This window comes from Macrobrachium nipponense, chromosome 23, assembly GCF_015104395.2.
Source record: "Macrobrachium nipponense isolate FS-2020 chromosome 23, ASM1510439v2, whole genome shotgun sequence".
Taxonomy (NCBI): Eukaryota; Metazoa; Arthropoda; class Malacostraca; order Decapoda; family Palaemonidae; genus Macrobrachium; species Macrobrachium nipponense.
The window spans coordinates 21,285,181-21,308,084 of NC_061090.1; the positions used below are offsets into that span (position 1 = coordinate 21,285,181).

The window sequence follows — 22,904 nt, forward strand, 5'->3', positions numbered from 1 at the left end:
CATAGTCCCACCTGATGCCACCCCTCACTCTGTTTTTCCTGGGCCTAAAGCAAAGTGATTTTTCACCTCCCAGTCGCGTGGTGCGCTGATTGTCGGACAAGCAGTTAACTATCGAACTCCCTTGTTCGAAGCTTACGACCGGTTCCAGCTGCCGCAAGTTACATTCCTATTGTTAAAGGACCTCAGGTTTGTATAGTTAGGAAAAATACCATTTTTGACAAATTGTTATTTTAAGCTTTATTTAATGCTTAGAATTACAGCACCTTGATTGATATTTCAGCAGCTGAAACTAGTATAGGATTATTTTGTTCTTTTGTAGTGCTCCATGCAACCATCAGGAAATAGCAAAAATAGAAAACATACAAATGATGTATACTGTTAAATATTAGTTACATCTTGAATGAATAAAAGTGCTACATCATCATATGGTGTATTTTGGAGAAAGAATATGGATAGTTATTTGGAATCCATCTCAAAGGATTATGTAATCTATTTAAAACGGAGCACCACGGAATGATGAATGTTTCTTACATACCCAATATTTTATATACTACAAAAAAAATTTTCAATAGAAAAGTATTCTTTAGGTTACAGAACTTATATAGAAATATGAGTTGTACAGAGACTTGACAGTGTCTTTATGTTGCTGTTGTTATGTTATTCTTATTGTGTTTCATATTCAGTTTTTCGGATTAGGCTTGGTTTATAGAGGATTCTCCGTCTGCATAGGTACTGAAACGTGTTTTTATTAGTAAGTCTTGACAGAATTTTGACGGGGCAAGTCTAAACTTGGGATTGTTTTCCTTATGTGCACGCGCACACTACTAGATGGATTGAAGAAGTCCTCTTGGTATCATAGTGTACATTCCAGTGTTCAAAGAATAAATGCTGTACTGTGCTCCGATATCTTTTTGGATTGAGGATACGCGCAATTAAGAGAAAAATCTTTGATTCAGATTATTTTCAGAGGGAGAAAAAATTTTATTGTTGATTGGTGTTTATGGTTTTAAAGTGCATGTCCAATGTTTGCTAAGGAAGTATTATATGTAGCTTTAACATGTGTGCTGTGGGGATGAAATTACCAAGAAAAAGGAAAGCTCAAGAAAAAGAGTCAGTGTGATTCAACCATGATTTAGATAGCATTGCTGCAGACATGTTAATATAACTTGGAAGTATTTTCTTTTACCTGATCATTGCATTTTCCAGGTTCTGTGAATGTTAGTGGGAGCAACAGCAGTAAAATTAACAGTGCGAGTAATTCTTTGACCCAGTCCATCTCCTCAAGCAGTCCACAGAGTCAAACTAAAGCTTCGAGCTACTCTTCCTCGCAAGTCAAGCATTCGTCTTCATCAGTGTCTCATTCATCCAGTAAAAGTTCGAAGCATTCATCTAATTCTAAAGCAAGGTAAAGGAGTTTTTTTATATAAGTAACTTACCAAGTATATAATTACATGGATAATACTTTCCCACTCGGAAACCAAACGAATTCAAATTTTGCGGGAACCTTTGAAAGCTCATTGTAGGTGCAAGGTGCCACCCACTAACGTCAATACTGGTAACAACTTGGCCAACCATTTCAATCTTTTTTTTCTGCTGCACTCATGGAAACATGTGTGTGTTATGGTGGCAATATATTATTAATTTCCAGTTTTTTTACTGGATTTCTATCGTATCTTGCTTAAACAGCTACAGAAATGTGCATTTCATATCCTTCAAGTAGAATCTTGCAGGATTTTTTTTTTTTTTTTTTTTTTTTTTGTTATTGTTTCATAGGTTCATTCATTAAGCCAGCTACTGGTAGGCCAGTCCCCTACTGGGCTTTTATGTAGGCTACTAGTTAGCAGTTGGTAAACAGTTGCCTTAAATGTAATTCTTGAATTTTTTGTTTTTATTGTTAGGTCAAAACATATGAGTCTTTCAGGCCCCAATTTTTTTTTTTTTTTTTTTTTTTTTTTTTTTTTTTTTTTTTTTTGCATTCATCAGTATTTGTTTCTGCATATAGGCTACTAGTTAGCCAATTGTAAACAGTTGTCTTAACCTTTCTTTACCAAGAAGCATAACAAAACATTAATATTGCATTTGTTACCAAGCCGATTATCTCAGTAATTAAATAGATATATAAAAAGTAATTAGGTTGTACTTTATATGGCTATTATATTCATTCCTCTTCACATATGGACTTTTTACTGAAGTATCTCCAGAGAAAGAAGACAGGAGAAGAGAAGCACAGAGGACAATACAAAATTGTATAGACATTTTTATTAAATTACAGAAGTGCCCTTTAGCACACCAACATGAGAATGAATTATGTTAAAATACAAAAAGGAAATTATATAATAAAGAGAGAGACTTTAATATTTAATTATAAAAAACAAACAATTATATAATAAAGAGAGAGATTTTAATATTTAATTATAAAAAACAAACAACTGCTGAATCAAATAATCAACATATAAATACAACAATTAAAACCACAAATCAATTCAAATGCATATAAACTTTGAGACAAAGTAAAATCGGCAGTCAATTTACAGAATTTAACACCAATTCCTTCCAGTAATGGAATATAAAATTATTCAATGGAATATAGGATTATAAATGGCCTCTTAACCTCACGATTTCTGGTTGAATTACAAAGAATCCTACAAGACTGTAACCCAATATATTTGTGCCTACAACACATAGGATCTAACCCCAAAAACATTCGACAGTACAAAATTGCTTGTTATTCACCAACTGACAGTGGAAAACTAGGCACAGCAATATATGTCAATAATATATCTTCATAATTATCACTATTAGTTTCTTCATCATTTATTTTAGTTATAAAAGGTAGTGAGATGACAAAAATAATGAATGAATTTCGGCGATCACATGCATTTATATGTCGGCATCGAACATAAAGCACACTGACTCACTGCCATCTATTGAGGAAAATGAACACTAAACTATTTGATAATGAAATAAAAATTTTCTAGCATAAAGATTTATTGAATACATAAATACACCTTTACATAAAAGAAATTATCAAAAGTCGATCACCTAAGTCTTGCAAGCATACACAGAGTAAGGAGTTCATGCTTTGCCAAATGTCTTTTTTAATGTATGACACTTACCTGGCAGGTATATATATAGCTATATTCTCTGTTCCACCTGGCAGAAATTTTCAAAACTCGCGGCAAACGCTAGTAACCTATTAGTAGTTCAGGCAACCACCACCCCGTTACCGTGGCGCTAGCGCTAGGAACCGTTCCAATTGGGTCCAGATTTTCTCTGCCAGCCAAACCGGCAACATTGTTGGTGGTTCCCTGCTAGGATTTTCATTCTCGTTGCTGACTTTTCATGGATTTTTGGTATTGTACTCGGAAACATTAGCTTGGCATTCGCTTTGGATTGTTCTTTAAAGATGTCAGATACTGGAAGTATGTTTAGAGTTTGTGTAAAAGAGGGGTGTAAGGTAAGGTTGCCGAAAGCTTCGGTCGACCCTCATACTATTTGTAAGAAGTGTAGAGAGAATGTGTGTACTTGGGAGAATATGTGTTTTGAATGTGAGAATTTATCAGAGAAGGAGTGGAAGATATTTATGAAATATGTTGAAAGGCTTGAGAAAGATCATGTAAGGAGATCTGTTTCTCGTAGTGAGAAGTCGAATTCTTCGTAGCAAAAGAGTGAATGGTTTTGTGTTTTCCTCTCCAGCTCCTTCTAACGTAGAAATTGGTAGTTCCTTCTCCCCAGGTATCTCCTGCGCCCGCTGCTGTATCGGAGGAGGCGAACGATACACAGATTGTTAAGGTGTTCGCTGCCCTTGCGTCCATGGGCGACCAGATACAGCGACTTACGGATAAAGTTAGTGCTTTTGATGTCAGTGAAAGTGTAGTGGAGGGGGCGTCTGATCCTCTCTCTCGTGCTCCTAGACCTAGACCTCTGTCAAGCTCCCAGACCCAAGGGAGAAGGCATGTCGACAGTCGAAGGGAGGCGAGAGAGGTTTTATCGCGGTCAGGCGTCCCTTCGAACAGTCCTGTTGCAAGTTCCCAGGCTGTTGCAGTTCGCCGCAGAAAAGGTGTAACTGGGAAGTGTGCGTCCTCTGATGGTTCGACATCTGAGCGGGAACGTCGGTATGCAGTTGTGTCTCGCCCCCTCAAGAGGACTTTCAGGACATCGACCGCTCTCGAGAGACATGCTCAAGATCGTAAGGCTTGGAGTAGTCCGGAGGTTTTGTCCTCCTCGGAAGACGGGGACGCAGTTCCGATCAAGAGGAAGAGGATCTTTCGTTCTAAAGAGGACTCAGTACGGCCTTCTCTTTCTTGGATTTCAATGAGAGACTCTCCTCCATCTTCTTGCTTGTCTTCCCCTCGTCTCTCTCCGTCAGGTAGAGTACAAGATCGCTCTCCGTTACGTCGCAGTCCTGCTTGTAATCCTCCTCCTTCGTCCTCTGCCATTCAGGAAGATAGTACGAAGGGTTTCTTAAGGGAAATGCAGTCTAAGCTGGCAGTTCTCGTTAAGTCTTGGGATGCTCCTTTGCAGCCATCTTCGAGGCGGAAGGACGATTTCCTTCCCGTTAAGTCTTCTAAGAAGACGGAAGACAAGGATGCGTTCGCCGAGGACGTAGGACGCACTGGCTCTACGAGGACGGGCGATCGCTTGGTTTTTCAGGACGCAGAACGCAGGAAGAAGTTGGTTTCGGAAGAAGCAGGCGGCAGGAAGCAGATGTGTCTACGATGGACGCAGGACGCAGGCGGCAGGACATCGATAGGCGGCAGGACGCCGATTCTTCGTTAGCCGCAGGCGGCAGGACGTTATTCCGTCAGTGAAGCGTCAACACGACAGTGATCTGCAAGACATTTCTTCAGCAGAAGAGGATTTGGATTTTGTTGAGGAGAAGAATACGGAACCGTCTTCGGATTACAAGATTCTGACTTCACGTCTTCCTACGATTTTTGAAGGGAAATTCAAACCAACGGCTCCTTTATCTCCCTTATCGCAGTTTTCCAAGACTAAGACTCCAAAGAAGTCCTCTTTCCTTAAGATGACTCTGTCGATTTCGGCGAAGAAGGCCCTTCAACGTGTGAATGACTGGATGAAGGATAAGAAAGAAGCGGGAAAATACTCTTTCCTTTTCTTTTCCACCAGCTAAGTTAGCATCGAAGTCAGGGAGTATGGTACGCTACTGGAGAAAGTCTAGGCCTGGGAGTACCTGCCTCCTCCCAGGGGGACTTCTCCAGTATAGTGGACAGCTCACGCAGACAGGCGTTACAGTCTGCTAAGGTCTGGTGGACTTCGTCCGAGTTTGACCATCTTTTTAAAGGGATTTTTAGGACTTTCGAAGTCTTCAATTTCCTAGATTGGTCTTTGGGAGCACTGGCGAACTCCCTAGAAGAAGAAGATTCGCAGGATATGGAAGCGGCTAAGAGCATTATGTCCTGCATGGACAAGGCTCTGAGAGATGGAACGAATGAACTGGCTTCTTTGTTCACAGCAGGAGTACTGAAGAAGAGGTCGCTGTTGTGTTCTTTCGCTTCAAAAGGGGTTTCAAACTCTCAGAAATCGGAGTTGCTGTTCTCTCCCCTTTCGAAACAGCTGTTTACTTCAGAGGTGATTAGGGATATAGCTCTCTCCCTTTCTCAGAAGGCCACTCAAGATCTTCTCTCGTCTTCAGTTAAGAAGTTCTTACCATCCAAGTTGGTTAAGAAAACTCCAAAGGAACCTAGGCCTTCGCAACAGCCCTTTCGAGGCAGAACGTTCGCTCGACCCGCCTTTAGGGGTAAGAGAGTACCCGCTAAAAGAGGAGCCAAGACCACCTCTAAACAATGAGATCTCAGTCCTCCAGACGACAGTGGGAGCCAGACTTCAAGGTTTTTGGGAAGTTTGGCAGAACATGAAGGCAGATCCCTGGGCTGTCAACGTAGCTCGGGAAGGGTACAAGATTCCTTTCTTGAAGAGACCTCCTCTCGCAACATCTCCGAGAGCCCTCGGGGCAAATTACGATGATTTAGTGAAGAAAGCGGCTCTGTGGGAGCAAGTAGCTTCCATGCTAGAGAAAGGAGCCATAGAACCTGTTCTGGATCACGAATCTCCGGGATTTTACAACCGGTTGTTCCTGGTTGCAAAGTCCTCGGGAGGTTGGAGGCCAGTTCTGGACGTAAGTCAACTGAATCTTTTCGTAGAAAAGACCAAGTTCACTATGGAGACGAACGATTTGGTACTGGCAGCGGTACGTCCAGGGGACTGGATGGTGACCCTGGACTTACAAGACGCATACTTTCATATTCCGATTCATCCAGGAAGCAGGAAGTATTTAAGGTTTGTGATTCAGGACAGGGTCTTTCAGTTCAAGGCCCTGTGCTTCGGCCTTTGCACAGCCCCCCAAGTGTTCACGAGGATGATGTCCAATGTGGCGAGATAGTTGCACTTAAGAGGGATCAGAGTGTCTTTTACCTGGACGACTGGTTGATAAGATCCCAATCAAGAAGTCAATGTCTGGAGGACTTGAATCAAATATTGAACTTAGCAAAAGACCTAGGTCTTGTGGTAAACATGGGAAAGTCTCAATTGAATCCCCAACAACAGATAGTTTATTTGGGGATTCAGATATCGTCAGTGACTTTTCGGGCTTTTCCGTCCCCCGAAAGGCAAGCCCTATGCATTCGGAAGGTGCAGGACTTTCTAGAGAAAGACCGATGCTCAGCAAGAGAGTGGATGAGTCTACTGGGCGCACACTCTTCGCTAGAGAGGTTCATTTCTTTAGGAAGACTGCACATGAGACCTCTACAGTTTTTCCTGAAGGATTCATGGCCAAGAAAATTGCAACCGGATTCCTTCCAGTTTCTAATTCCTGCTGAAGTGAAGGAGGAATTAAAGTGGTGGCTAACTCCAGGCAGGTTAGCAAGAGGGATGTTGCTTCAGCAGAAGAGCCAGACCTCATCTTGTATTCCGACGCGTCGGACGCGGGTTGGGGTGCGACATTAGGCCCTCAAGAGGTGTCAGGACTTTGGAGCAAGGAAGAAACAAGTTGGCACATAAACAGGAAGGAACTGATGGCAATTTTCTTGGCCTTGAAGCACTTCAGAGAGTTGATTCGAGACAAGACAGTGCAGATCAACTCGGACAACACCACGGCTCTGGCATACATCCGCAAACAAGGAGGGACTCATTCTTTTCCCCTTTACAAGCTGGCAAAGGAAGTTCTGCTTTGGGCGGAAGAGGAAAGCATCGTGCTGCTCACCAGGTTTATACCGGGGGAGAAAAATGTGAGTGCGGACCTGTTGAGCAGAAGAGAACAACTTCTCCCGACGGAGTGGACTTTGCACATGGAGGTTTGCCAGAGCCTGTGGAAGTTGTGGGGCCGTCCGGTAGTAGATCTGTTTGCGACAGCCAGAACAAAAAGATTACCAACCTATTGCTCTCTGGTTCCAGATCAGGAAGCAGTGGCAGTCGACGCATTCCTGATGGATTGGACAAACTTAGATGTTTACGCTTTTCCTCCATTCAAAGTACTGGGGAAAGTTATGAAGAAGTTCAGGGAGAGCCAAGGAACGAGGATGACCTTAATAGCTCCGTTTTGGCCGGCCCAAAGTTGGTTCACAGAGGTCTGGAATGGACAATAGATACGCCAAGGACTCTTCCTCTAAGAGTAGATTTACTCAGACAACCCCACTTCGACAGGTTTCACAAGAATACCCTCGCTCTGGGTCTGACTGCGTTCAGACTATCGAAAGTCTTGTCAGAGCGAGAGGATATTCTAGAGAGGTGGCCAGTGCAGTTGCTAGAGCCAGAAGAACCTCCACAATTACAGTATATCAGTCGAAGTGGGAGAATTTCCGGAAGTGGTGTAAGAACAGGAAAGTGTCTTCATCCAGTACCTCTGTGACCCAAATCGCAGACTTCCTTCTATACTTGAGGAAGGATTTGGGTTTGTCAGTTTCGACAATCAAAGGCTATAAAAGTATGCTAACCTCAGTTGTTTAGACACAGAGATCTAGACATCTCTAATAACTTAGACCTTAGAGATCTGATTAGGTCATTTGGTACCAAGAAACAACCCCAATGCAGGCCACCTGCTTGGAACCTCGATGTTGTCTTGAAGTATTTAACCTCTAGCAAATTCGAGCCTTTAGAGAAATCCTCTCTGAGAGATGTTGCTAAGAAAACTATCTTTTTAGTCGCTTTGGCAACGGCTAAAAGAGCTAGTGAGCTTCAGGCCATATCAAAGAAGGTGGGATGGAGACATGGCAACGCAGTGTGTTCATTCCAGGAAGGTTTCTTGGCCAAGAATGAGAATCCGGCTAATCCTTGGCCAAGATCCTTTGACGTTTTGGGTCTTTCTGAGTTAGTGGGTCACGAGCAAGAAAGAGTTCTCTGCCCAGTGAGAGCATTGCGTTTTTATATGGAAAGAACAAGAGAGATCAGAGGGAATTCTGATGTTCTTTGGTGTTCAGTTAAAGACCCCAGTAGACCCATGACGAAGAACGCTCTAGCCTTCTTCATGAGAGAGTTGATTAGAGAAGCTCATATGTTGTGTCAAGAGCAGAGCTTTGGTATTTTGAAAGTGAAGGCTCATGAAGTCAGGGCAGTTGCGACTTCATTAGCTTTTAAAAAGAATTTAGCCCTCAAAGAAATTATTGAATCCACATATTGGAGAACTAATTCAATATTTGCGTCTCATTATCTTAGGGATATTCAGACAACCTTTGATAATTGTCAGACGCTAGGTCCATACGTGGTCCTCTGGTACAGTATTGGGCAAAGGAGTTACTACCCCATAACCTTCTTTTAAGCTAGTTGATTTTATTAGGTGATGGTGTTTGTGTTTTTTGGTCGTCTGAGAAAAGTGTTCTGTACTTTTATCAGTCTTGTTAGTATTATCTTGGTGTGGTGTGTGTGTAGTTCAGGTAAATGATCTATTACTAGCTTGAATGCCGTGGCATAAGAGGGCTGTACGGTTCTGTCAACACATTGGTCACGTCCAGTTGTCAGTTCCAGTCTTAGCTTCTTCAACATACAGGACACTTCCTTGTTGAGAGCTCCTAAGGTTTAAGCAGGCTTAGAGGCAGGACCTATGAAGTCAGCTACCTTAGCAGGTAAGGAACCTAGAGTTTTAATAATATTTTAATAATATTTTTATACTCTAATAATGTTGCTGTCTTTGACCCACCTCCAAATGTGTCAATCAGCTATATATATACCTGCCAGGTAAGTGTCATACATTAAAATGAAGTTTTTATGTTAAAACAAAGTTTAATGTATACTTACCTGGCAGGTATATATAATTTAATTCCCACCCTCCTCCCCTCAGGAGACAGGGTTCAGAGAAAATCTGGCCCAATTGGGAACGGTTCCTAGCGCTAGCGCCACGGTAACGGGGTGGTGGTTGCCTGAACTACTAATAGGTTACTAGCGTTTGCCGCGAGTTTTGAAAATTTCTGCCAGGTGGAACAGAGAATATAGCTATATATATACCTGCCAGGTAAGTATACATTAAACTTTGTTTTAACATAAAAACTTCATGTTTTGATTAAAAGTTTTGACTTGGTAGAGCTTTCTCAAGTGGAATATTTGAAAAAAAAAAATTTATTTGTTTAAAGTTGATATCAAAAACATATTTGTCTTCACATATTTTCATTGCTAACAACTATTTTCATAAAAACAAAGGAGTTATGTCTAACTTTTGCTGTTTTGAAGTTGTAAACAATACGTGGCATTCTATACTATGGAAGCTGCTAAGGAATTTATAGCCTTTCTGGCATGTTCCACGTGAGTGATGACAGATTGTGAATCGAAGAATAACCTGAAATTTGGTTGCAGGTTAGATCAGTATTCAGGAGGAGTTGCCCCATCAGTGTACAGCTCATTAACGTCGAGTGTATACAATCAACAGTTGCAGCAGAAACAGACCAACCACTTAACAGCACAACAGCAGCAACAGCAGGAACTTTGGCAACAGGTTAGTACAATATGTGTAATACTTCACACTTTTTGTTTTTATAAAACTTAACTTTATTTTTTTGTTCTTGGCTTTAGTTGGTAGTATTTTGTGAGTAGAAATTTTTCTATTATAGTATCTTTAAGAAGCTGTATTCCAGATCGTACTCTCTCAGTGGGCTGTTTTTGCTGAGGATAGTGAAAGCCAGATATGTTGTTATGCTGGTAGTTATATCAATTGTAAGTTGTGTAACCAGAACACTGGAGCAAATTACTTATCCCATAGGCTTCACCAAGTTGGTTCTATTTTATGAAAGGTAAAATCTAACTTGTACCTCAGCAAATGCATGTCAGCTCTTAGCTTTGCTGTGTACTGGAGTGTATTACACAGTATATTAGTAATGCTAATCTGAACCTTTTATATTTACATAAACATTGTAAGGGTTTAGAATAGCAGATGGTTTCTTATGTGCCATTGGAAAATTTGTGTGATGGATGATTAATTTCAAAGGTTTCAATATATGTTATATAATGAAATAAATAATTAAAACTTGAAGGTGCATTAAAGATGGCATTAGGTTAAACAAATATATGCTGCGTTTAAGCTGAAGTGCTACAGGTTTGGTAAATTGTATTCCATATTATCTGGTAAGCCTTAAGTAAGGTATCTGTTCTTTAAAATTCAAGGTTATATGGAAAAAGTGATTTCTAAAAGTCATAGCTCTTTAGCTTTTTGGGGAAACAGTTAAAAGTATTAGGGTAAAGAACATTTTAGATAAAGGTTATCTAATTACTACAGCTGCAGTCATGTGTTCAGTCACAAAAATCACCCATCTTCAGATATGTAGTAAACTGATCAGTACGTCAACAAGAAAAATTCTGATGTGAAATTGTCATGTTTCGTGAAAAAGTTTTGGTTTATCCAATGTATCTAGATATTGGCCCAAATTATGTGTTCTAAAATGAGGATATAAAATTGAAGCAGGAAAATCAGAGATGAAAGGGAATTCAAAAATTTTCAAGGAGAAACAGTGAAGTTTGTTGATGAAGATATTCTACTAATGACCTTCAGTATTACCTGCATGGCCCAGAGTAGGCTGTAGTCTTCTGCTAAGAAGCCAAATACAAACCTAAGTACTTGTTCTTTACAACTGTAATAGTTGGAAATATTTGCTAGATTGTAATAGATTTTTTTAATATTCCCAACTTCAAAAATAAAATCCAAACTTATTATCCAGACTTATTAATTACATGACTAGTGCAAGTATAGTCATGTGCCGCAAGTCTGGTATATTAATATGGATTGTAGATTAAATCTGTAAAGTTAATTGCTGACTAGATATCTATATTCCTTACAGTCATTTAGAGCAAGCATGATTTGTGATATCCATTATATTTGTATAGTGAAAACTATTAAACAAGGCATGAAACTCTAGGATCTTTATTAGGCATTTACATTTTGTATTTTATTCTCTTGAAAAGTATATCTTGTTAGTTTGTTCTGCTTGCTGACGGAGAAAGTTTTATGGCCAAAATTTGGGTTGATTCATCACCTGAGTTTTAAAAGCACCATCATTACTTAAGCTGCCCACTGATAGATAATTTTAGGTGAAAATGGGAGCAAGACAAATTAAAGTACTGGACAGCTAGGAAGTAAGGGTTCACAGTGTAAACCGTGCCCTTATGGGAAGCCTAGATTAATACAAGTTAGTTCATGTGCTGCATGTCTGGTATATTGATGTCGATTACAGATTAAATTGGCTTACTGAATGACAAGGTATCTGTTCCTTATAACAGTTTTTATTGTTATTATTATTATTATTATTATTATTATTATTATTATTATTATTATTATTATTATTATAGCTAGGTTGTTTAACCAGACCACTGAGTCAAAATGCTTGACTTTCATAGGGCTGGCCCTCTTGTAACAGGAAAGCAATTAGTCGTATGAACAGTGGTTCACAGTATCTTTATGGATTATGTAGTGTGAACATAGGTATGTTCTGCTGTGCATTGGTCAATTCAAACAGAAAATCTGATCCCTGTTCCATGGAATTTAGAAATACAATTCAGACTTATTAAATTACATAAAGAATACAAGTTAGGTCATGTTTCTCAGGTCTAGTATGATAATGTAAACCACAGATTGTTCCTTACAATAGTATTATTATTATTATTGAATGGTAGTTGAATCAGACTACTGAATGAAAACACCGAACTCGTTTAGGGCTGGCCTTCTCAAAATAGTAAAACAATTAGAAGGATGAACAGTTGTTCATAATGTCTTATTTGGTTTGTTCAGTGAACACACAGCTGTGCTGGGTCAATTCAAACTGCAAATTCCAAGCCTTGTCCCAGGAAGGTTAAAAAGGAAATCCAGACTTAATAAATTACATGATTATTACAAATTTGGTCATGTGCCGCATGTCTGGTATATTAATGTAGATTACAGATTAAATTGGCTTAGTGAATGCTAAGGTATCTGTTCCTTACAACAGTTGTTGTTATTATTATTATTAATATTATTATTATTATTATTATTATTATTCATTTATTTATTTTTTTATTTTTATTTTTATTTTTTTTTTTTTGCTGCTGCTGCTCTATCACAGTCATCTAATTCGACTGGGTGGCTTTTATAGTGTGGGGTTTCGGGTTGCATCCTGCCTCCTTAGGAGTCCATCACTTTTCTTACTATGTGCGCCATTTCTAGGATCACACACTTCTGCATGAGTCCTGGAGCTACTTCAGCCTCTAGTTTTTCTAGATTCCTTTTCAGGGATCTTGGGATCGTGCCTAGTGCTCCTATGATTATGGGTACAATTTCCACTGGCATATCCCATATCCTCCTTATTTCTATTTTCAGATCTTGATAGTTTATCCATTTTTTCCCTCTCTTTCTCTTCAACTCTGGTGTCCCATGGTATTACGACATCAATGAGTGATGCTTTCTTCTTGACTTTGTCAATCAACATCACGTCTGGTCTATTTGCACGTATCACCCTATCTGTTCTGATACCATAGTCCCAGAGGATCTTTGCCTGATCGTTTTCTATCACTCCCTCAGGTTGGTGCTCGTACCACTTATTAGTGCAAGGTAGCCGATGTTTCTTGCACAGGCTCCAGTGGAGGGCTTTTGCCACAGAATCATGCCTCTTTTTTTACTGGTTCTGTGCAAGTGCCGGGCATTTGCTTGCTATGTGGTTTATGGTTTCATTTTTCGTATTGCACTTCCTACATATGGGAGAGATGTTATTTCCGTCTTATCATTCTTTGAACGTATCTGGTTCTTAGGGCCTGATCTTGTGCCGCTGTTATCATTCCTTCAGTTTCCTTCTTGAGCTCTCCCCTCAGTAGCCATTGCCAATTGTCATCGCTGGCTAGTTCTTTAGTCTGTCTCATGTATTTTCCGTGCATTGGTTTGTTGTGCCAGTCCTCTGTTCTGTCTCATGTATTGTCCGTGCATTGGTTTGTTGTGCCAGTCCTCTATTCTGTTTGTCATTCTCCTCTGTCTGTATATTTCTGGGTCTTCGTCTTCTTTTATTAGTCCTTCTTCCCATGCACTCTTTAGCCACTCGTCTTCACTGATTTTCAGATATTGCCCCAGTGCTCTGTTCTCGATGTTGACACAGTCCTCTATACCTAGTAGTCCTCTCCCTCCTTCCTTTCGTGTTATGTATAGTCTGTCCGTATTTGCTCTTGGGTGTAGTGCTTTGTGTATTGTCATATGTTTCCTGGTTTTCTGATCTATGCTGCGTAGTTCTGCCTTCGTCCATTCCACTATTCCTGCGCTGTATCTGATTATTGGCACTGCCCATGTGTTTATGGCTTTTATCATATTTCCTCCATTGAGTTTTGACTTGAGTATCGCCTTGAGTCTCTGCATATATTCTTTCCTGATCGTGTCCTTCATCTCTTGGTGTTTTATATCCCCTCCTTCCATTATTCCCAGATATTTGTATCCAGTCTCATCTATGTGTTTGATGTTGCTCCCATCTGGTAGCTTTATCCCTTCAGTTCTCGTTACTTTGCCTTTTTGTATGCTGACTAAGGCGCATTTTTCTATTCCAAACTCCATCCTGATGTCCCCAGATACAATCCTTACAGTCTGGATTAGGGTATCTATTTCCTTGATGCTCTTGCCATACAACTTGATGTCATCCATGAACATCAGATGGTTGATTCTGTTGCCTCTTTTCTTGAGTAGGTACCCGGCATTCATCTTCTGTAGTACTTTTGTCATGGGAATCATGGCTACTACGAAGAGTAATGGGGACAGTGAGTTGCCCTGGAAGATCCCTCTCCTGATATTAACCTCTGGCAAATCACTGGAAGGTGTGGCAGGAACTGAGAGCAGAGCAGTGGGTGGTGGAGGTTCTCAGAGTCGGGTATTTGATCCCGTTCAAAGTATCCCCACCCCTGACAGAACAGCCATTGCCTCACCTCGCTTATGCTCAAGAGCCTCAGAAGGCTTTTATTCTGCAAGAGGAAGTGAAGAAGATGATGGAAAAAGCAGCTGTGGAACAAGTATCCATTTTGTCAAAGGGGTTTTACAGCAGGATTTCCCTTGTACCCAAAGCCAGTGGGGACTGGAGGACAGTAATAGACCTGTCAACTTTGAATCTGTTTATAAGAAAATCCAGATTCAAAATGGAAACTCCAAAGACTGTTCTACAAGCAGTCAGGATCAAGGACTTTATGCTGACAATCGACTTGAAAGATGCATACTTTCAGATCCCAGTCCATCAGTCTTCCAGGAAATTTCTCTGCTTAGTCTTGCAGAGAAAGTTTTCGAGTTCAAAGTTCTGTACTTCGGATTTACATCATCTCCTCAAGTTTTTACAAGGTGTTCACTCTCGTGTTGACATGGGCGCATGTTCAGGGGGATCAGGCTAATAACATATCTAGACGATTGGCTGGTGATAGCAAAGTCCAGAGAGAAATTACTCAGGGACAGGGCGACCCTTCTATGGTTTTGTCACAGCTTAGGCATTGTGATAAATCAGGAGAAGTCGCAGTTGGATCCAAGTCAACAGCATGTTTATCTGGGAATGGTTATAGACACAATAAAAGCCAAAGTATTCCCAACAGACCAGAGAGTAGAGAAATACAAACAAATGGTGAATGCCTTTCTGGAAAAACAAACACAGCCAGCAAAACAGTGGCAGGTAGTATGTACTGGGAGTTCTAACTTCCTTGGAGAAGCTAGTACCACAAGGGAGGTTACACCTTCGATCTCTACAATGGAGGATGAAGGAGTTCTGGTCACCAATAGTAGATCACCCGTACAAGCAGATTCCCTTGTTGGCAGAAGTGAGGAAAGACTTGCTGTGGTGGGGGGGAAGGACAGCAATCTATCAGTGGGTGTTCCCCTTCAGCAACCCTCCCCGGATCTCCTGCTGTTCTCAGATGTGTCACTAGAAGGTTGGGGAGCGCATATGGAGGAGCTGATGGTTTCAGCAAAATGGAGCGGTGAAGACAGAAAGCTCCATATAAACGTGCTGGAGCTAAAAGCAGCATTTCTAGCACTACAGGAATTCTGGGAGAGGGTGCAGGGGCATTCAGTGGTTTTGATGTCAGACAACACCACAGTAGTAGCTTACATAAACAAACAAGGAGGTCTAGTGTCTTGACAGTTACATGTGATGGCAGTTCAACTTCATCAGTGGGCTGTAGAGAATGTAGTAGACATCAGGGCCAGATATATTCCGAGAAAAAGAAACATAGTGGCCGACAAGTTGAGCCGCAGGGATCAGGTCCTCGGAATGGAGTGGTCCTTGCACCAGCAAGTAGTGGACAGAATGCTCAGGTTGTGGTTAAGGCCGCTCATAGACCTATTTGCAACCAGGTACAACAAAAAGTTGGGAGTGTATTGTTCGGTAGTCCCGGACGTAGAGGCAGTAGCAGAAGATGCGCTACAACACCCATGGGACAATCTGGACGTCTACGCATTTCCTCAATTTTGTCTAATCCGTCAGGTTCTGAACAGGATAATGTGGTCTCAGAACCTCAGAATGACTTTGGTAGCTCCATTATGGCCAAAGGCAGAATGGTTTCTGGACCTCTTGGAACTCCTGATAGACGTGCCGAGAGAGTTACCCCCATGGAATACCCTACTATGTCAGCCGCATGTGGAGAGGTACCACCGGTCGGTGAAGTCCCTATCACTTCACAGGTGGAGACTATTGAGTATCTCTTACAAGTGAGAGGGTTTTCGCAAAAAGAAGCAGCGCAGATGGCAGGAAATATCAAAGTCATCGACAGCAGTATACAGTAGTACCTCGAGATACGAAAGGCTGTACTTACGAAAAACTCGAGATACGAAAGCCAATGCGAAAAATTTTACTGTTCTACATACGAAAAGTTTTCAAGATACGAAAGGTTGTTGCTGTAAAGTCCCGAGATTCGCCCGGACCACCGAGAACAATTTTAAAACTCCCGCGCCGCCAACTGAGTAAACTCACCACCATCCTCCCGCTCTCCCATTGGTTCCTGATGCTAGTCACCCCATAAGGTCCTGCTCTCCTATTGGTCAGCATCTACCCCTTGTGCTTTAAGTATTCTATTGGTAAAAGGATGCTGTAAATTGAAAAACTTATTCATGCAATACATTTAATAATAGGTAAAGATAGAATAAAGAATAGAAATGAATGGTTATTATACGGTTTGGTAGTTTCAGTAGTTGAAGATAGATAATGAAAATTTATGGCTTACTGTGTAAAGTGATTGCTTGTCGATCGTTCGTTACTCGTAAGTGCTGGATGTAAACAGACGTTTGGAAGCTTTTTTTTTGTTTGTTTATTATAGTTAATGGTTACTTAATAATTATTTGAAATGAGTACATGGAATACATTTAATAAAAAAATGGTGAATTAGATATCATAAAATATAAAATAAATCAGACTGCCAACAAATACGTATTTTTTAGAATTCTTCTTCTGTTTTATTATTACGTTACGTATACGTATGTTTCATTATAGCTGTCAGTAACTTGGTATCTCCATTAGGTAAAGATAGAATAAAGAATAGAAATGAATGGTTATTATACTGTTTGGTAGTTTCATTAGTTGAAGAGAGATACTAATGACAATTTATGGCTTACTGTGTGCTAGGAAAAATGATTGCTTGGCGCTCGTTCGATACTCGTAAGATGGGTAAGAGCTGAATGTAAACAATCGATTGGAAGGTTTGTTTTTTGATTGTTTGTGTATTAGAGTATGAGTACATACTGATTATTTATACATTTTATTGGCATATTCTAAGCTTTTAGCTCTTAGGTTTAGATGTCAGAATCATAGACTAGGCTACAGTAGCAACCGCTAACATAGGCTAGGCTTATTGCTAAGGGACATATGCTAAAGTCCTAATATATGCAGTAAAAATGGGGTTGAACATTACATGCAGTTGAATATTACTCAAGTATGTACAGTATTTTGCCTTTTTGGAGTCATATTTCTTCCGTCGGATCGGCGTTGTAACCCTAGAACATGTGTTTTAGGCCTGGAAATATAATTTACTGGATTAGCCATTTTACATGTAAAATGTGTTCCAAGATACGAAAAACTCATGATACGAAGGCCGCCTCGGAACGGATTAATTTTGTATCTCGAGGTACCACTGTACCAAGGAAAATGGTCAGCATACTGTGATTGGTGTCGTAGATGGAACTTGTCTCCACTCGGTACCACTATTCAGCAATTAGCAGACTTTCTGATATATCTGAGGACAGAAAGGCATATGTCTGTGTCTGCGGTGAAGGGGTACAGGGCTGCTCTAGCCTCGGTCTTACGCATGAAAGGTGTGGACATTTCATCTTCATGGGAGTTGGCCATGTTGATGAAGAGCTTTGAGCAGTCATGTGCACTAAAGGAACTGAAAGGCCCATATTGGGATTTGACCATGGTACTGAGTAGTCTGACAAAACCCCCCTACGAACCACTAAGGCAGTCCACAGATAGGAATCTGACCCTGAAGACAGTCTTCTTATTGGCCCTAGGGGGGTCAGATAGCCAGGAGAGGGCTAGGGCTCATGACATTAAAGGCTTGAGTGCTTCTTTGGCATTCAAGAAGAATATGTCTGTGGAGAGAATTCTGAAAGCTGGTGTTTGGAAATGTCAAACGACTTTCACTTCCTTTTATTTAAAAGATGTTGCCCATAGATCCTTGGATACCTTTTCCTTGGGTCCAGTGGTGGCGGCCCAGCAAGTGGTATAGCTCATCCAGTACCCCTGGCGGGTCAGTTTGTGTCTAGTCTAAGATGAAGGTATGAAAGTAGAATGAATGTGATGACTGGTCGTTTTTCTTTACTACTTTCTTTCTACTCCTTTACCTACGGGCAGTATGAAGGAGAGTACCATCATGAGCTTGAACGGACTAGATGCAGGTGAGGTGGTCAGCCATACTGTAAAGTTATGTTACAGTATAGTATACTTTTCAGTAGCAACACACCCCTCTCGGTAATAAGGAAGGGAGGGGTGATGGTAGATCCAGATACAAGGGACAAGAGTGGTTTATGAGAATGGAGGGTCTTCTATTTTCCCATAGTTTATAAACCATGGCATGATACCAGCACCCAGTGAGGGAAACCAATAGATTTCCTTATATCTTTGGTTCAAGGGTTTGTAGTCCATTCTCTTAGAATACTCCTAATATTTGGAAATGGATATAGGTGGCAAACTCCCAATCAGTTAGAGACTTACCTCCCTCCAATAAGTAAGTCTAGCCTAATGTTAAGACTAAAGGTTTGTTTTGTATATGAACAAATGACAAATTTGTAACTAATTTGTATTTTTCATAACTAACAAACCTGAGGTCTTAACAGTTAAAGGCCCACCTCGAACCACCCCTCTAGCAGTCTAACTGGGTTAGAAGTATAACTGGTGGGTTGGTCACACGACGCCGAGGGCATTCTGGGTATACATGCCCCATGACCTGGTATCAATAATCCCTGGATTGGACAAGTTTAATTTTAATTCTACCGGTTTCCAGCTTGGCGCTAGTAAATCCTAATGTTAAGACCTCAGGTTTGTTAGTTATGAAAAATACAAATTAGTTACAAATTTGTCATATTCCGATCCTTGTCGCAGGAAGGTTGAAAAAGAAATCCAGACTACTAAATTACATGATTCTACAAGTTAGGTCATGTGCCGCACGTCTGGTATATTAATGTAGATTACAGATGAAATTGGCTTACTGATTGCCAAGGTATCTGTTCCTTACAACAGTTTTTGTTGTTGTTGTTATTATTATTATTATTACTATTATTATTATTATTATTATTATTATTATTATTATTATTATTATTATTATTATTATTATTATAGCTAGGTTGTTTAACCAGACCACTGAGTCAAAATGCTTGACTTTTATAGGGCTGGCCCTCTTGCAACAGGAAAGCAATTAGTCGTAGGAACAATGGTTCACTGTATATCTTTATGGGTTATTTAGTGAGACCATAAGTATGTTCTGCTGTGCATTGGTCAATTCAAACAACAAATCTGATCCCTGTTCCATGGAATTTAAAAATACAATCCAGACTAATTAAATTATATGAAGAATACAAGTCAGGTCATGTTTCTCAGGTCTAGTATGATGATGTAAACCACAGATTGTTCCTTACAATAGTAATATTATTATTAGTGAATGGTAGTTGAATCAGACGACTGAATGAAAACGCCAGACTCGTTTAGGGCTGGCTGCCTCAAAATAGTAAAACAATTAGAAGATGAACAGTTGTTCATAATGTCTTATTTGGTTTGTTCAGTGAACACACCAGCTGTGCTGGGTCAATTGAAACTGCAAATTCCAAGCCTTGTCCTAGGAGGGTTAAAAAAGAAATCCAGACTTATTAAATTACATGATTACTACAAGTTAGGTCATGTGCCGCACGTCTGGTATATTAATGTAGATTACAGATTAAATTGACTTACTGATTGCCAAGGTATCTGTTCCTTACTACAGTTATTATTATTATTATTATTATTATTATTATTATTATTATTATTATTATTATTATTATTATTATTATTATGTGTATTTTGGTAGAAGACCCTCTTTTAGGCAAATGCTGTTAAAAAGGATGGCAGAATTAAGCGAGTTGATTTTATATATTGTTTTTTCTATTTTCCTTACAATTCGCTTCTCAGGCTCAGCGATGTTTCTGAGTAACTGGCCTATATGCATATTGGGAATTTTCAAAAAATTGTAAATGCTGAAGGTAATCTTATATTAGAACAGGATATCAGGTCCAGGTCAAGCAGGGGTCGTCATCAGTGCTGGTATTATTCTGTAGGCGTAGTTCAGTTCAGGCCGGGGTCGTCTTTGGTTTTAAGGGCTGGTATTGGTGCTGGTATAGCTGGTATCACCTGAAGTTTCGACCTTCTCACAGGTCATCTTCGGACGAGTTGGTTGAAGAGATTGTAGCAAGAAAGTCTGTGGGGCGGTATTTATAGCGGCTCGGACCTAGAGTTGCATTCTCATTGGTCGGGTCGGTCTTGGGCAAAGCCGTGGATCTCGCCTTGAAGGTCTCTGGGATTCTTTCGTGCGAGCGCCACAGTAGTGTGCCTGGGAAAGAACGACAGAAATTCCGTCCGTAGCAGGAATCCTATCATCCCATGGGGGCTCCTGATTATCTGTTATTGTCGGGGGGTCGTTCACTGCTCTTCGGGCGGCGGTGGGAAGGAGAAACTTTTCCTGGGTGATGTTTAGATTTGGTTGAATATGGCTCCTTCTTGAGTGTGGCAGGCGTTTCTCCAAGCGAAACTCCTGTCATTCATTCCCAGTCACACTACTGTGGCGCTTGCACAAGAGAATCCCCGAGACCTTCGAGGCGAGATCACGGCTTTGCCCAAGATGACCTGCGAGAAGGTCGAAACGTCACGTGATACCAGTTATACCACCTATATGAGCACCAATACCAGCCCTTAAAACCAAAGATGACCCCGGCCTGAACTGAACTACACCTACAGAATAATACCAGCACTGACGATAACCCCTGCTTGACCTGGACCTGATATCCTGTTCTAATAAAAGATTACCTTCAGCATAGCCTGAGAAGCGAATTGTCAGGAAAATAGAAAAAACAATATATAAAATCAACTCGCTTAATTCTGCCATCCTTTTTAACAGCATTATTTTATTATTATTACATTATTATTATTATTATTATATTATTATTATATATAATAATAATAATAATAATAATAATAATAATAATAATATAGGTAGGTAGTTCAACCAGACCACTGAGTCAAAATGCTGGACTTTAATAGGGCTAGCCTTCTTAAAGCCCCATACACACTTGCATCATGATGCGCGCAGGGTTAAATAGATGTGTTGAAAAATGACTGTTTCAACTCGAAGCAGCATCACCAAAGTGTTGATGGGCTGGAGCCATTTCAAATGTCTGCTCAGTAATGGATCATCATTCAGAGTGGCAGGACATCTGCTCAGCTCCAGCGCCAATGTTCCAAACAGATGGATGCTCCCTCAGCAATTCAATAAAATGTAGAGTGTTGGTCCTTGTCCACTCAAGGGGTTTGATGGGTGGTGGTGAGTGAGCTGTGTTGCAGTACAGGTATTCTCCTATTTATGATGGGGTTAGGTTCTGGAAAACCCATTGTTAGTTGAAAAAATCATATCTCGAATATAGCCTAGCCTACACTAAGGTAATCAGTACTATATATACACATATATGGAAGATTAGTCTACACTACACAGTATACCTATACATAATACGGTATAGTAATTATTAACATCAGCTAATTCGGGTGGTTCAATGCAGATTGACTTATGATAATTAAGTATAAAAAGAAATTTTATAATAAGACCAAGAATCAGACTGTAGTGTAAAGGGTACTCGCCAAGATTCAGTCCGTTGTCAACATAATTGAATGGTGTCAGGCGGTTCATTGCTACGTATAACTAAAAATCGGAAGAGGAGGAGGATGATAAAGCAGCAGGATCATCAATTCGCTCCTCTTCAGATAGAATTTCTTCTTCTGTTAGTTCAGGTGTTGCGAGGAAATAACTGTTCCGAGACGTACAGGATCGAGTCTCAAGTGAGGGGGTAGGGCGGGGGGGAAGGTGAAGGCACTGGAGTCGTTCTCTTGAAGAAATAATCCATTGTAGGTTGCACAGTGCGTTTTTTTCGCTCTTCATAAATTAATCGATAACATGCAACAGTGTCTTGATGAGCCCTTTGAACTTTGGCAAACCGTTCCTCGTTTCCATCTATTTCACTTAAAAGGTTCAGTCCTTGTTGAAATAAAGCAAATGCCTCTGCCAGTTTTTTGTCGTAAACGTTCGCTCCGGCTCTTCTTTTATTTCTTCTTCCTCTTCTGCTTTTTTTTGCGCAAGTGCAATTAAATCCTCTGCCATTAGCTCTATATCTTGCACATCTACAAGTTCTTGGATATCTTCCTCATCAATTTCTAAATCTAAACTTTTCCCAAGTTTTAGCAGATTTTTCCGGACCCCATTCATGCACTCTTTCTTTATCTCCTTCCACACCCTTCCAATGTTCATAATAGAGTTCAGAACACTAAATTCTTTCCAGAAAGTTCTGATATCTTTCTCCTCATTATCTGTAGCCTGAACAGCCTGCGCAAATGTGTTCCGAAGACAATATGCCTTGAATGTAGCCACAGCACCCTGATCCATGGGTTGTATGAGAAAAGTTGTGTTTGGTGGTAGAAACACAACTTTTACATTCTCATTAATATCTTCAATGTGCTGAGGGTGGCCAGGAGCATTGTCGAGCATCAGAAGAATTTTGAAGGGGATGTTATTTTTCCTACAATAATCTTTCACTTCTGGAATGAAGCAATGAACGACCCAGTCTTCGAACAGCATTGCAGTCATCCACGCTTTTTTATTATGACAGTAATACACAGGAAGTGTATGCTTGTCAATGTTTTTAATGCCCTCGGATTTTCTGAGTGGTAAATCATAAAGGGCTTAAGTTTATACCCAGCCACATTTCC

The 22,904-nt window shown here is 40.3% G+C and overlaps 1 protein-coding gene across 1 annotated transcript in view; it reads left to right on the plus strand.

The window, feature by feature from the left end:
* Nucleotides 1–22,904, plus strand: part of LOC135199281 (ubinuclein-1-like) — a 163,749-nt gene that overhangs the window by 97,065 nt on the left and 43,780 nt on the right. Inside the window, 2 exon segments of the mRNA XM_064227186.1 lie at nt 1,207–1,405; nt 9,802–9,940. Coding sequence (XP_064083256.1) covers nt 1,207–1,405; nt 9,802–9,940 — 338 coding nt within the window.